The following is a 14,371-nucleotide window of genomic DNA, read 5'->3' as shown; positions in this document are numbered from 1 at the left end:
TGCTAGTCACACCATACCTCTATTCTGGTTGAATGATTGTCCACCTCTGCTTCAGCATGTAGACATGAGGCCAGCAGCCAGCTGGTCGGTCTGGACCTTTAAAGGGCTGTAGCGCCATGGATTATTATTTATTAATATAATTTTGTTATGAAAATATGAAATAAATACTTAAAAACATTATATAATCAATTACTCAACTACGATGATAGAATCTGGAAAGTGTTTCCCCTGACAGCTGTTTTACTGATGAACTCATTTACTAGTCCATCAATGTTAAGTTTACACCGTCAAAATTGTCACCATATATAGAAATAACATAACTATTATCTTCTAAGCCTAATAAAAACTGTTCTACTTCGCCTTATGGTTGGGAAAAACATTGGATAAACCCAACCAGGTAATCAGTCAAAGCAAGAATTGAACCCACACCCAAGAGGAACTCTGGATCAACTGAGGCAAGTGCCTCAGCCAACTGAGCTATGCAGGTGTTGCTTCAGCCAACTGAGCTATGCAGGTGACTTAATAATAATAATTTAATGAAGTGGAAAATCTTGAGCTTGTATGCTGAGCATGCCCACTTTCTTTCCCGGGTATGTCCAAGCGATCGAGCATGCCTGTAGTTGGCACCTATGCCAATTACAATATTTTTTCTCAATGAAGCAACATTTTACACCAGTTGTCACACTGAACAGTGCCATTTTTATTTCACTTGACCTTAATTAATAAGAATTGTAGAACATTCGTTGTAAGCAAAATTCTCGGCATTTTCATACCTCACCTCTAGTTCCTAAGTTCCTACCTTCAGGTGATAATAGTTCTATCAGCTAACTTGTGATGGTGCCATCTAGCATCTAAAAGTAGAAACACTGTGAAAATATCTCTGTCACCTTCAACGGAATATTGGACATATTCTAATTTCTTTCCAGGTAACAGCAGCGTGTTATTCTCTACATGACGTGTTCTTTAGCTTACCCATTCCAGAACAGATGGCAATCATTGCTGCTGATCGAGAAAGATCACGCAACTCAACTCCACGATTACCAGTGCCTCGTCCACTCTCTGCAGCTACAAGGAAAGCAATTGAACGTAAAATGCTACAGTGAGTGCTACTATTAAGTTTTGATAATTTGATTTGTTCTTGAGAACTAGTTAAATTTTGTAAAATGTTTTTGTTACGGTGCCAGAACTTTGCTTGTGAAATTTTAATTTATTTTGTAATTATATATTGTGTCCCAATGAAAGAATAAAATTTATTAATGAGGAAGTATGTACATATAGAATAATTACGTGTACATATAGAGTACTTACATATATATTTTTGTGACTGAATTTAATCTGAAATTTTATTATAAAATTTGTATTATATTACAATTCATATGCATTGGTATTGGATAGATCACATTACCATTGTTTTCACATCAAAATATATGACAAAAAACGTGCAGTCATTGTGGATATTAAAGGAGCAGTCCGCGATAAAATTCCATATTTCGATTATATTATAGGATGTTTACCAAAGTAATCCTTGGATTAACGGCGTTTGTCGCATCGCTCTATGCCTTTTAGTTTGCGAAATATTAAAGGTCTTACTGCAAGCTCTGACGTCATAACCACTGATTGCTTCATAAGACTGCGTTGTAGTTCCGTTTGACATACAGCGTTACAGTCAGTTATTATTAACACACTTAGGACCTATCACATGCATATACTGTAATAATAATAATAATAATAATAATAATAACTTACCCAGTTTGAATTTCGTACTCATAGTGATTAGAACAACTTGGGTCTGGTAAGGGTTCAAACTGAAAAGGTTTAATATGTCGATCCATTATAACCTAAGTCAATGCCTTCACTGAGTGAGTGAATGTATGTGAGACGTGAAATATTCGTTATGAATGGACTGCAAATACGTGTTTATCTCACGTCAACAATAAATTAGTACATGGTTTATATTATTCTATTGCGTCATAGTTGTTGAGTCACACGGTTTAGGCACAAAGCTATGTTTGGGGGAACCTCTAAAACATGTGGATCATCGAATTGCGGCCGTTGATAACCAGAACTACTTCCAAGACATTTTTCTGTATAGTATCTTCTCTCCACGCATTTTTCTTCCAGCTGTATGTTTTGTCTTCTACCCATCATTTAGTGGCTTTAGAGTACTGGAGTCTGGAGCCAGTTACATCTCTTTTCACGTTGTAATTATGGTCCATTATCGCAATCATAGTTCTTGTTACCATTCCACCATATGGAAAGTGTTTTCTCTTAGGAATGTAAAGCAATCTCTCGTTATGGTATGATTCAAATTTGCTGGTGTGACAAAATTGATTAGTCTGATTTAGGTGTTTCAAAAGGGCAGGGTTACATACAACTTTTTTCAGAGCATTGTAATCGCTGGATCCAGGTTCGATCCATTCCCTCTCACTATTGTATGGGTGAATGTGTGCACATTTTTTATTATGTCTCTGTTTCTCCCCATTCGTTTATACGAGTATTACAAACAAGATTTAATACAGAAATGAATCTGTCTTCTAAATCGTCAGAATCACCTTCACATGTAGCACAAGACCACATTTGTGTGGCGGCTTTAAGCTTTTTGCTATGTGCCAAATGTAAAATTGATAGCCCATCCATTCATATTTGGTCCTTATCAATTTCCTAATTCCTCTATGGCAGTCCGGTAGAAAGAGGGTAATGTTCATTTTTTCTTTTAGGCGATCTAGAACTTTTTCGCATGCTGCTTTGCCTACAATTAGACCTTTTTGCAGAACTACGAAGTATATATATAAGAATCGAGGTCCATTACACTGTAAGTTACATATTTTGCACTGTAACTAGGTGAGTCAAATTGGCCATCACCGCGATTCGCACTATTTTATCTTTTAGGGAATTGATAAGTTGTTCATGAATCTGAAAATAAGTACATCTGACTAATGGTTCTACGAATTTTGAAATTATTTTATAAAATGTTGTCTTGCCGATGAAACATAGTTGTAAAGTTTTTGAAAATATTTCAAACAATTTGTATCTTATATCGCACAAGTATAACGCAGAACTCACTGCTATGCTTCACCTCTGTTCGGACTTCCACTCCCAATTACGGGCATTCTGGCATACTGCATTAACTTTCAGCAATGGTCCTATTGTTTCTACCAAATATCTGTAAAAGAGGAATGGCAAATATTACAGAAGAAAAACAAAATTTGTAACGCTGATCAAAAAAAAAAAAAACACTTTTTGACTCCCTATTTACTTTCTGTTTCATGTGCAGCGTCCTCGGAACCTGATGAATTAGAATTTGAAGTTTCTTCTTATATTTGAAAATATGTCTCTAAGTCAGTTTCTGCTCCCCCACATCTGATTAACCACACACATTTCTTAGCGTCTCGCACCCTATCTCACACTACACAACTTTGTTTATATTAGGTTCCTGTGAATTTTCAGCCTCATCGAGAACTACACACACGTCAATATTTTCAGCTATAGGTGCATCACTGCAACTTGCTATTGCTTTTTCGTCGACCTTCTTTCATTTATAAGCAGAGGAGCGCGTAGATCAGAACTGTCTTGGGGAGATTCTCCTTTCAAAAATAAGAAACGGACAGAAGTTTTCTTAATTTTCATAGGAGTTCTATTGTCTTTCATCAAACGTCTTTTTAGTAAAGACGATTCTTCAAAATCAGTTTCACGGAAATGACTGGAACACACAAAAGTAGTTTTCGATAGTGTAAAACTTTTCTGTTGATTTTCTTATGTTTTAAATCTTTGCAGTAACTTTTCTCTGTTCGGAAATACATGAAATGGTACCCCTTCTTCATGTTCTGCTTTTGTTGTTCCCTCTGAACACGAAAAATCACAACACCACGGCATTTTAAACTGTATTACGATACAATTTCGTCTGTTTAGTCTACTGTAGTTCAAAATCGTTCATATAAAAGAAAATACGTCTACATAAAACCACAACATTGGTATGCGCTGGTTTTATGATTAAATGAAAAGCAAAACATGACTTCACACAATCATAACTAAGTCCGAAATTCTGTTCACGTTTACTACGGCGAGAGAAGATTATTTTATTTTAATACAAAGCGCTGCGCTGCACTCGCCGATGTTCTCGGTCTACTACGCACTCATACCAGTTCAGTGGCTGTGACGTCATAAGTATTTGTGCGGAATCAGTAACTCAAGAACCATGCCTCGCATTGACATGCAGCAAATTACATTCTACTTAGATTGAAAAACATGTTTGATTAAAGCCAACTTAATTTTATCGCGGACTGCTCCTTTAATGTTTCAGCTTGTCACAAACTTGTACAGGGTGATTCAGAGGAAATAGTAAATATTTTAGGTAGTATGGATATTCTAACTTTAACTTCATTTAAACCTATGTTCAGTTTTCATGGGTGTGGAGATATACCTGTTTGAATGTTATGCATAATAAGGCTTACAAATGGTATGAAGGAACAACAAATGACTGCGTACTATTACAAAGGAACAATACATTTCACTCTTCTGAAATCATCTGAGTGCAGCACAGGTCATAGTGGGTATAGAGATACAGTTGTTTGTAGTTAGTCTGTACAGATTCAATGCACATGCAAGTCTGAAATAGATGACAGTCACTCAGCACTCTGAATAACATGTGACTGCAGTTGTATTTTTATTTTGTTTGAGTATTACAAGTGTTTCTGACAATGCCTCCTATCTTTATACATGCTGAATATGCCGATATGGTATTTGTTTCTGGGTTTTCTGATGAAATGCTGTAGCTAGTTGTAGAGAGTACTGTTGACGGTTTCCTAATTGCATAGTACTCAATTCAAGAGTTTTTAGTAGTGTTTATAACAAATTTTGAGACTCATACAGTTCCCAGTAATCTTATTTTTTTCTGAATGTGCAAATGAACAAACTCGATGAAGTAGAAGGTATTCTTCATTTGGTAGACTATAGTCCTACAACAAGCAACAAAGAATTTCTGCACTTACCAGTGTTCCACAGACAAGAGTATGGTGAACATTACATCAATACAGCTTTTATCCTTTCATGTGCAGTTGGTACAACGTGTTGAATTTGAAGCTATTGACATTTTGTTGGTGGGTAATTGGTCATTGCTGATTAGTTACATTAACACATTCACTGCCGGGCATTTAAAGGGCTAGCCTTTTAACCGAACTGGGGATTTTTAAATATGAAGTACATTTTTGCAGTGATGTTAAATCGACTATGGTCGACGCTGGCAATTTTACAAATCAAATCAAAATCGACATAAGTCGACTTTGGCCATGAATGTGTTAAGACTGTTCGCCAATGAAGCTAGTTTCACTCTTGACGTACAAACAACACCCATTGGTAGTCTGATGAAAATCCACATACCCTTGTGCAAACATATTATCAACATTACTTCTCTGTGAATACGTGGTGCAGTATGGTTGTTGATCAGTTGATTGGGCCTGCTTTGTTACCGAATCATCTTACAGTCACAGCTATTTAGCCTTTAGCAAAATGAGCTTCCAGTGTTGTTGCAGGAAGTTTCCTTGACTGCAAGAATGGGCATGTTCTTCCAGCATGACAGAGCCCCTGTACATATTAGCAGCCAGGTGATACGTGACACCATCTAAATCTCACATTCCCCGAACAATGGGTCAGCTGTGGTGGTCACGTGCATTGGCTATAATGGTCCTCAGGCCTTATTTCTGTCGATTTTTGTCTGTAGTGGTGGATGAAGACGAAGTGTAAAAGCCGAAAAACAGGAGAGGAAATGATGAATAATGCTGTCCTCATGAAAGAAAGACAAAATGACTCCAGAAGAGCAACACTTACTACTGTCAGCAAAGTGGAAAAGTGCATTGAAACTGATGGTAGAATTTTTTAACCGTACGGTATAAATAGCAATGAATGTAATCATTAAGTCATTTGTCTTTCCTTTATGTCACTTGTAATGCTTATTATGCATAACAGCCAAATAGTTCTAGCTCCACACCTATTGGAAATTGGACGCATGTTTATATTCATTTTTACTCAGAATAGTCCATATTACAACCCTCTAAAATATTTACTATTCCTCCTGAATCACCCTGTAAAATTACATTTTCTGCAATAGTATGAGTTCTTGCAGACTTCACTACTAGAAGAAGCAAACATTAATTTCATAGTGAGTAATTTTAAATAATATTAGTACAGTCGAAACCAGTTATAACGATTCCAAAGGGACCACCAGTTTACGGTTGTTATAGCTGATCGTCGCACTAACCAGGTTTTTTTTTTTTTGCTAAGAATTTTATATCAGTAAATTTAGGCTGCACACTTACATGGTTAATGAAAAGTCACACATAATATGGCAATTAGGAAATGGGGAAACAAAGGTCAGCACCAAGAAGGAATTGGATGTATCACGCTCAACGATTTCTACAATTTGGAAGGTCATAGAGAAAATAGTCTCTTTTCGAACACAGATGATATATTTGACGCAGATGAAATGACTTGTTTTACAATATGACCCCAGATAAGACACTGAAATTTAAAGGTGAACAGACGAGTGGCCTACATTGTGTGAAGGTTATAAGCTGCGAGTTTTCTTAAGGTTGAGGTTTGGTTTGGTTTGTTCAGCTTTTGTATGCCTTATATATATATATATATATATATATATATATATATGTATATATATATACTTCATCTCGCGTAATGCAAAATGATAGTGGTACCATAGGTTTTGTCATTAAAGTCATTATTGTCTGAGAAAATTATCCGTCGGGCATACAAGAAACGAAGGTATTTAGGATGAATTTACAGCCAATTGGCTATCTTTTCTTTTGTGACATCTTCCCAGCAATGTTTGCCTTGACTGTTTAACAGACATATTGATTTGAAATCTACAATCTAACTGAAAACAAGAGTTTGTAAATACGTGTTACATATTGTCAGTAATCCCCAAATATGTTACAAACAAAAATCAACCTTGGACGTTATATCCGATAAATTTCTCCGAAAATTTGGTAAAAATACGTCGTTTTATACGATACGTCATAATCAGGGAACGGATTTATATGGACTAAAAATATATGAAATATGTAAATATATATGTAGTTATTTTTACCAAAATATGGAATTAAATATGGATTTTTACCAAAATATGGAATTAAATATGGACTTAAAATTATAAAAAAATGACTATGTACGTTAAATATTGGTACATTTTAATCAAACTAAACAAAAAATATAATGGACGTACCTTATCTTCCAATGTAGTTTCAACAAAACACAATTTTTATTGTCTGTTACCATAACAATAGGTTACAAACATTTCTTTCAAGTGCTGAAAAGTGAATCTTCTTCTATTGTCTCTGAGGATAGATTTATACTGACTAAAAGAGCGTTCGACGTCACAAGAAGTAACTGGTACATAATTCAATTTCACAATGTCTGCTGGGGATAAGTCCAAGTTAATCTTCACTGTTGATTCACCACTCATCACAGCAACAACCTTTTGTAGTTCTTCATATCCAGGGTTTTTTGAAAGTACAGTGTCCACCTTAGCTCTTACTGCATCTGCAACTTTACCTCTACCACGATTCAGTTGTTCCACAGTACTATTTATAATTTCAAAACTTTCAGATAGTGAAAGGTGCCTATTTTGGAGACTTTTGAGCGTTTTTATGATGCATGAAAATGTATGCTGAATGTGAGCTAAGTCATTCTTCACACTTATGTCACAGGTAACTGTTTTTGCAGTATCAATTGAGACTGCATCTTCAGAGTCCAATGCAAGGAGAACATTGTTAATAGAGTCTATATGTTCGGCATAATATTCAACTGCTTCTAGCCATGTACCCCATCTAGTTAAAATTGGCTTTGGTGGCAATGGAATTTCAGGGTACATTTCTTTCAACACGTTAACTCTACTGGGAGCTTTGAGAAATACTTTTTTCACTGATGAAATCAACAAATCTACTTTAGGGAAATTGTCTCTGACCACTTCTGCCACACGATGAAATGCATGCGCCACACAAGTAAAATGAGTCAATTTAGGATATACAACAGATAATGCTTGTCCAGCTTTGACCATATAAGGGGCAGCATCGCTAATAAAGAATAACACATTATCGTACATAATACCCTTTGGCCACAGGATACCCATAGCTTCGTTGAACAGTTTAACTATAGTTTTGTTATTACACTTTTCTAGAACATCACAATGTAAAAGAATTCGTTCAGAATATTGTTCACTTAACAAACCGATAACTACATTACCAACAAGTCTACCTTCTTTGTCGGGAGTCTCATCAATGGAAACCCAAATTGAACTATCTTTAATTTCATCTCTTATCTTCTGTATTGTCTCATCGTAGATGGATGGAGCATACGTCTTCCTAAGTGTTGACTCATCCGGGATTGTATGTTGAGTATATTTTTCAAGGAATTCCCTGAAGACCTTATTCTTTAGTTTGTAGAGAGGAATATCAGCAGAGATGAGAGAACGGCACAGGTCGATGTTAAACTCAGATCTTACATTCGATGTTGTTGGTTGTGTTAAAAACAATTGTCTCTGCTTGGAATTTAGTTGTTTGTTGGCCTGATGTTTACTAGTTGTAATGTGTTGTTGCACCAGGAACTTTTGTGTAGATGATACTGCACACTGACACAAATTACAAAATAATATTTTATTGTCAGTTGATAAACCATCTTCTTTAAATTCTGAAATGTAACTTGTTAGTTTTGATTTTAAATTGACTGAATGACGTACTTTTGGCATATTTACCGTCTTTATAGTATTATTTACATAACTGAACCTATGTGTACTCTGACTGGCATTTAACTGTTGAGCTGCACAACTGAAGTCTGTTAAAAATTTTAAATTAAATTAATACAGTTTTGTAACTTACTTTCCCATTGTTGATAGGACTGCTAATTTTCAAATAACTCTGATGTTAAAGGGATTACTGAACATGTGTTTAAATCTCTATTGTTGAAATGTATTTTTAAAAGTTAATGGAATTTTGTTTTGTTTTATTGTTAAACCTAATATAATATGGACTGTTTTATATGAAATATGGAAAATATATGGAAATTAACGAAAATATGTACTAAACTCTAAAATATGGAAAAATATGGAAAATAAAAGTAGGATTTTTCAACCCTACACATTGTGAAACATAAAGATAATGCAAAATATAAATTATATTAGCTTTATAAGTAAATATGTATTTACATATAAATCCTTTCCCTGGTCATAATAAACTATGTTGTACTAAGCAATTTTTTAATTACAGTGTTTATATAGGATTTCGATGGGACCATTAGATTTTGCCATTATACCCAATACGTCGTTAAAAGCGATGTCGCTATAAACGGTTTCGACTGTATTTAAATCTCTTACTCAAAGGAAACGAAACTTTTTACTTTATTAACACTTTGCTTCTGGCTCTCGTAATGCCGTCATGATGTTGTGGACCTGCCATTGCATCCCTTTGGTGTGGAGATGGGGAAAGGAAAAACTGATGAGTTACAGACAAGAGTGCCATACTTCAGGGTGATGAGACAGAGAAAAGAGGAAACTTGGTTAAAGTGGGTTCATTGTTTATTGTTTAGTCAACTGTCCGAAGACAAGCCAGAACCTCACAAGTGATACCAACAAGGCACCACTTATGCTGCAAGTGAGCCAGGAGATAATGGAGTCAGGGTGATCAGTTCTTTTCCCCCTCCATTGCATACATCGCCGACTAGCTACATATTACACTAATCACACTTCAGATGCATACAAACAATTTGTATTTCCTCTGACACACATGTGTGTTCATTAATTGTGTTAAATATTTTTCCACTGATTTGCTTGGTAGAAGAAGGTAGGAATACTGCAGTGAAAATAAAATAGGCATATAAGGCTCTTCTTGGGGCTTTAATGTAATGGAGACTGAGGGAGCAATAATGTGCAGAAAAAGAAGTGTAACGGGAGTGGTTTGCCCTGATATTACAATGTAGAGGAACGGAGAATCTTTGAGAGATGGAACCTAGGTTAATGGTTGGCTTTCTCTGTCGAGGCTATGCAGACCTGGCATCCAATTATTGACCACAGAAATGGGGAGGTGGATAATCTCAACTGTCGAGGCTTAACAAAGCCTGGCCTATAGCTAGCCACAGAGAAGGTCCTATGGGAAAGTGGGAATGTATGTAAGTCAGAATTAATCTTGGAAGCCAAGAAGGTTAAAGTGGTGTGTCAGAGAATCGAAGTCAGAAAGTTTAAAATGATGTGTTAAAGCCAGAGAACTTGTTGCTGCTACTAGTCCACGGAGCTACTGAGGAATTGTAGCTTGTGCACGGCTTTTTATACTAGCATCCCCTCTGTCCCTGGCTGAATGACAGGAAAACATCTGATTGGCTTAGACATACTTATAGAGAGCTTGCAGCTAGGTTGAGCAAAAATGTCGTGGTAGAGAGTATGCCATTGTGTAGAACAGGGATGGGGAAGAAGATTGAGCAACAATAGCAGGTGTTGAGAGAGAGAGAAAAAGTATCTTTCTCCTTAACTTGGTATGGTGACGCTATGATGCTTGTGAGAATATGGAATGGATTAGTAATTTCTTGTTGCCAGCATTCTGATAATGTCGCATCATACAATAAGGTTGACATAAAAAAAATAGACTATAACACTACGAACTGCAGTAGGGGACTGTTCTAATAGTACCTTGAAATACAATGACAAAACTTAAAAATCTTCATAACATGTAGTTGCATTAACAACACAAATCTTTCATTGACTATCCTGATCTTCATATTGATGACACTTTTGTGAATACACAACATTTCCATTGCCAGAGTTTCTGCTTGCTAACAAAAAGTTCCACTTTCAGTAATGCCACACTTCACTACTTCACTTGCTGACTAAGAAACCTAGAGTTAAATAATAACAGTATACAGCTGCTGCAAAGTTTTTTAGATAGTAAATTTTATTGCTCTCAGTTCATTGAATTGTATAATTTTGGCATAAGAATTTCAAATAATCTTAACGTTGTTTTTGAAGTAAATTGTATTATATTTCATGTGTATACTTCTCCATTGAGATGATTTACAGATATTGAGTGTGAAGAAAATTCGTTTTTGGTTTAGAAGAAAAGGTTGTACAAATTATGTAGATGCATGATATACCAAACCAAAGCGACATATTTCCGTATCAAGGTGTTTCAAAACTTGCATTTCCGTATAAACCTCTAAATAGATTTTTTGCAGCATCATATTATGTTTCAAATAATGAAAATAATTTTTACTAAAACCTCGAGAACTTAAATTACGACCAATTTTAGATCATATTTTTGAAGCTTTAATTCTTCCAAAATTGTAGTTGTTTTCTAATGCTGAACACTTGATGATGAAGCTATTCGTCCTCTTGCACTTGCAATATTTTTCGTAGGTGGTTTCCTTCTGGAGAGTTGGACATGTGACAAGATATTCTCAATCCATCACTTCAAGCCATATTTCTCAGTCCATCTCTTCATTCAGCCTGTACAATGGACATAAGGTGACTGGAGGATTCCTGTTCTATGTAGAAGTTTTGTCATATAGTCATGGCCTGTAATTAATCTGAAGGACTACTGCTGATATCCTGGGTGTATCCATAGTATTGTTTGGTTGTGGCATATCTCTTCCCATTTTTGTTGATTGGAGTTCTTTGTGTGTTTTGTGTTTTTGTTTGTACATCAGTTTTATTAATTTTTTGACGGAATAAAAGGGTAGTTTTACTGTCGGACTTTAGGTGGATGTGATATTTTTTTTCTACTAGTGCAGACCTGCAGAACTGTAGCTCCTCAGAGCGACTGCTTACTACCCTTTCTTACCCCATCCACCTTTTCTACCAGAGCGGTCATGGTGTTCTAGTTACGCTCGGTTGCATCAGCATTCATTCTCGCAACGTCAGGTGTACAATACGCTATCAAGAATTACAAATGAACACATAAATGAACATACCTTTAGAAAGTAAGAGAAAAATGAATGAGGGGAATAAATAAGTTAAAAGACATGTAAAATAAATTTTAAAATGTATGTGTGCATATAATGTAAGAAGGTCTATCTATGTAAATGTCGTCCTATTACTAGTAAAGCCGATTAAGTCCACTTTTTGTGTAAAATAAGTTAAGTACAGTCCCTGATTTGTCTTTCCGTGCTCTGTATTCTACTGAAATGAAATAAGTTCAAAATGTTGCATGCAGGCAACAAACCAATTACTTTATTTGAAGAATTTATTATGATTTTTCGTGCATTAATAAAGCTTTAATTTCTGTTTTTACAAAACTTGCATTACTGGTCTTAACTGGTTTTACTAGTAATAGGACGATAAATAAATTTCACATTGATAAGTGAGTGATAGCTATATGACCGGATGTCAATGCTGTCATTCAATATTGTAACGCACTCCAGCCCAATAAATAAATATATAAATAAATACACAATACGCATACTGCAGTTTAAAGAGAACTGAAACATGGCAAAATCTAAACCCGTGAAGAAATACTACTTCCAAAGGAAATGGGAATATGATTATTTTGTTGAAGACGAAAGAATTGCTTGTATACCGTGTCCCATTCAATTTATTTCTACTCGTCATTTCAATATTAAACTACATTTCAACAAAGCCCATATTAAGAATTATGGAATGCACAAACTTTCGGGTAAGTTCATTATTACGAACTGTATATTGATTATTTATTTATATACTGTTAAATTAAGGATGTCACTCGTTGTATTCATTTTGAATTGAAATTAATAGCGACTTTCAAGGTTCATTACTTAAATGCTATAAATTTATGTTTCCGTAGGTGATGATAGGAGGAAAGTTTTCGAAAATCTAAAGCAAGTTAAGTGCAAAGAAATCTCAAAGAAACTACCGACAGGAAATCTAGCATAATTGTAAACCTTGAGATAACGCATTATAAATACAATGAATTTATTACAATCCTTTTTGAAAATTACATGCCGCCACTGATGGACCTTTACACGGGCAGAGAATGTAAACAACTCTACGCGGAAGTTGATCATCTCTGATAAAAGTGGAGTGATGCTGACGTCATATTTCCCCTACTTACAGGTTCTGCTGGCCTGTACTAGTGCGTCTGCTTTTCATTTTCTTGTATTCTGCAGGTATCCATTGTAGAACTACTCTTTTATTCAGTCTCGCAATTGTAACAGCACTTTGGTGCATTCTATGATTTTGATGGATTTTATTAATGTACGTAATGCCACTATAATGATTGCTGTGTTGGGAATCATGTAGTATCACTGCATTGATATAGTAAGTTTTGGAGTGATGCATGGATAGCTTCTAGTTCTCTGTCAAACAGTTTGTTTGTTTAAGTGTTGGTGTAGGCTTCCGCGGCTGGTGAACATGGTGTGTGGATAAGCTTCAGGGCTTCTACCGCGTTGTCTTGGTGTTATTGGCTGACGTTTTGACTGCTGTGTTGTGGCCATCTTCAGAACAGTTGTTGGATAAGGAAATAGTCTGCCAGCTCTTATATATATAGTAGTCTCGATGGGGGGGAGTACTTGCTATGATAGGTCGTAGGTTCTCCTTCTGGCATCTGATTGGACAACGTAGGACCAATCAGATGCCAGAAGGAGAACCTACGACCTTTCATAGCAAGTACTCCCCCCCCCCATCGAGACTACTATATATGTAAGAGCTGGCAGACTATTTCCTTATCCAACAACTGCTCTGAAGATGGCCACAACACAGCGGTCGAAACGTCAGCCAATAACGCCAAGACAACGCGGTAGAAGCCCTGAAGCTTATCCACACACCAGTTTGTTCGTTTGTGGCTCCTGCTCCACCAACTTCCTGGTTTGACAGGGACCCATCTGTAAATGTATCCATTCCTGTCTGGGGTATCTTGTATGAATTGTTTGTAGTGCCACAGCTTTCATTTGATCCAAAGTTGTATCATTCTTTTTAATTTCTTTTGTCAGGTCAAGTAATGTTCTGTGGGCACTGAGAGAAATAGATTATGAGGAAGTGTTAAGTTGTCTTGTAAGGTTGGAATGTTTCATTGTTGTTTCAGTGCTCTGACTTTTGTGATAAAACTAGTATGGGTCTTTAGCCTGTTTGTTGGCATGTGCTAGTCCTAATTACTGTGTGGTAATCTGATCAGGTTTTCATACTGTGTTAGGCGTCTTTCTTCTATTTCCATTGTCATGCTGGGGTTATTAGTGAAGATTTCCATTGCTTTTATCCGGGGTTGTTTTGACCACTCAAGTGTTCAACATTGGGGCTTGGTTTTTCGTGTGATCCAAGTTTTTGTGGTCTGCAATAATTATATTTCACTGCAGTATATGAGAATGGGTTTTATGTACAGATACTAAAATAAAATTTTGAGCTACTCTTGAGGAT

The 14,371-nt window shown here is 35.8% G+C and overlaps 1 protein-coding gene across 3 annotated transcripts in view; it reads left to right on the top strand.

Moving 5' to 3' along the window:
• Cp110 (Centriolar coiled coil protein 110kDa) overlaps nucleotides 1–14,371 on the top strand; it is a 34,830-nt gene that overhangs the window by 13,005 nt on the left and 7,454 nt on the right. For 2 of the 3 annotated variants that reach the window (XM_069816602.1, XM_069816603.1), the window contains one exon: nucleotides 927–1,099. In XM_069816602.1, the coding sequence (XP_069672703.1) occupies nucleotides 927–1,099 (173 nt within the window). Of the gene's footprint in view, nucleotides 1–926; nucleotides 1,100–11,404; nucleotides 11,513–14,371 lie in introns of all 3 variants that reach the window. The other variant, XR_011330216.1, reaches the window with a different exon arrangement.

This window comes from Periplaneta americana, chromosome 17, assembly GCF_040183065.1.
Source record: "Periplaneta americana isolate PAMFEO1 chromosome 17, P.americana_PAMFEO1_priV1, whole genome shotgun sequence".
Lineage (NCBI taxonomy): Eukaryota > Metazoa > Arthropoda > Insecta > Blattodea > Blattidae > Periplaneta > Periplaneta americana.
Note: the sequence above shows the minus strand (reverse complement) of the source record. Positions and strands in the feature narration are given on the sequence as shown.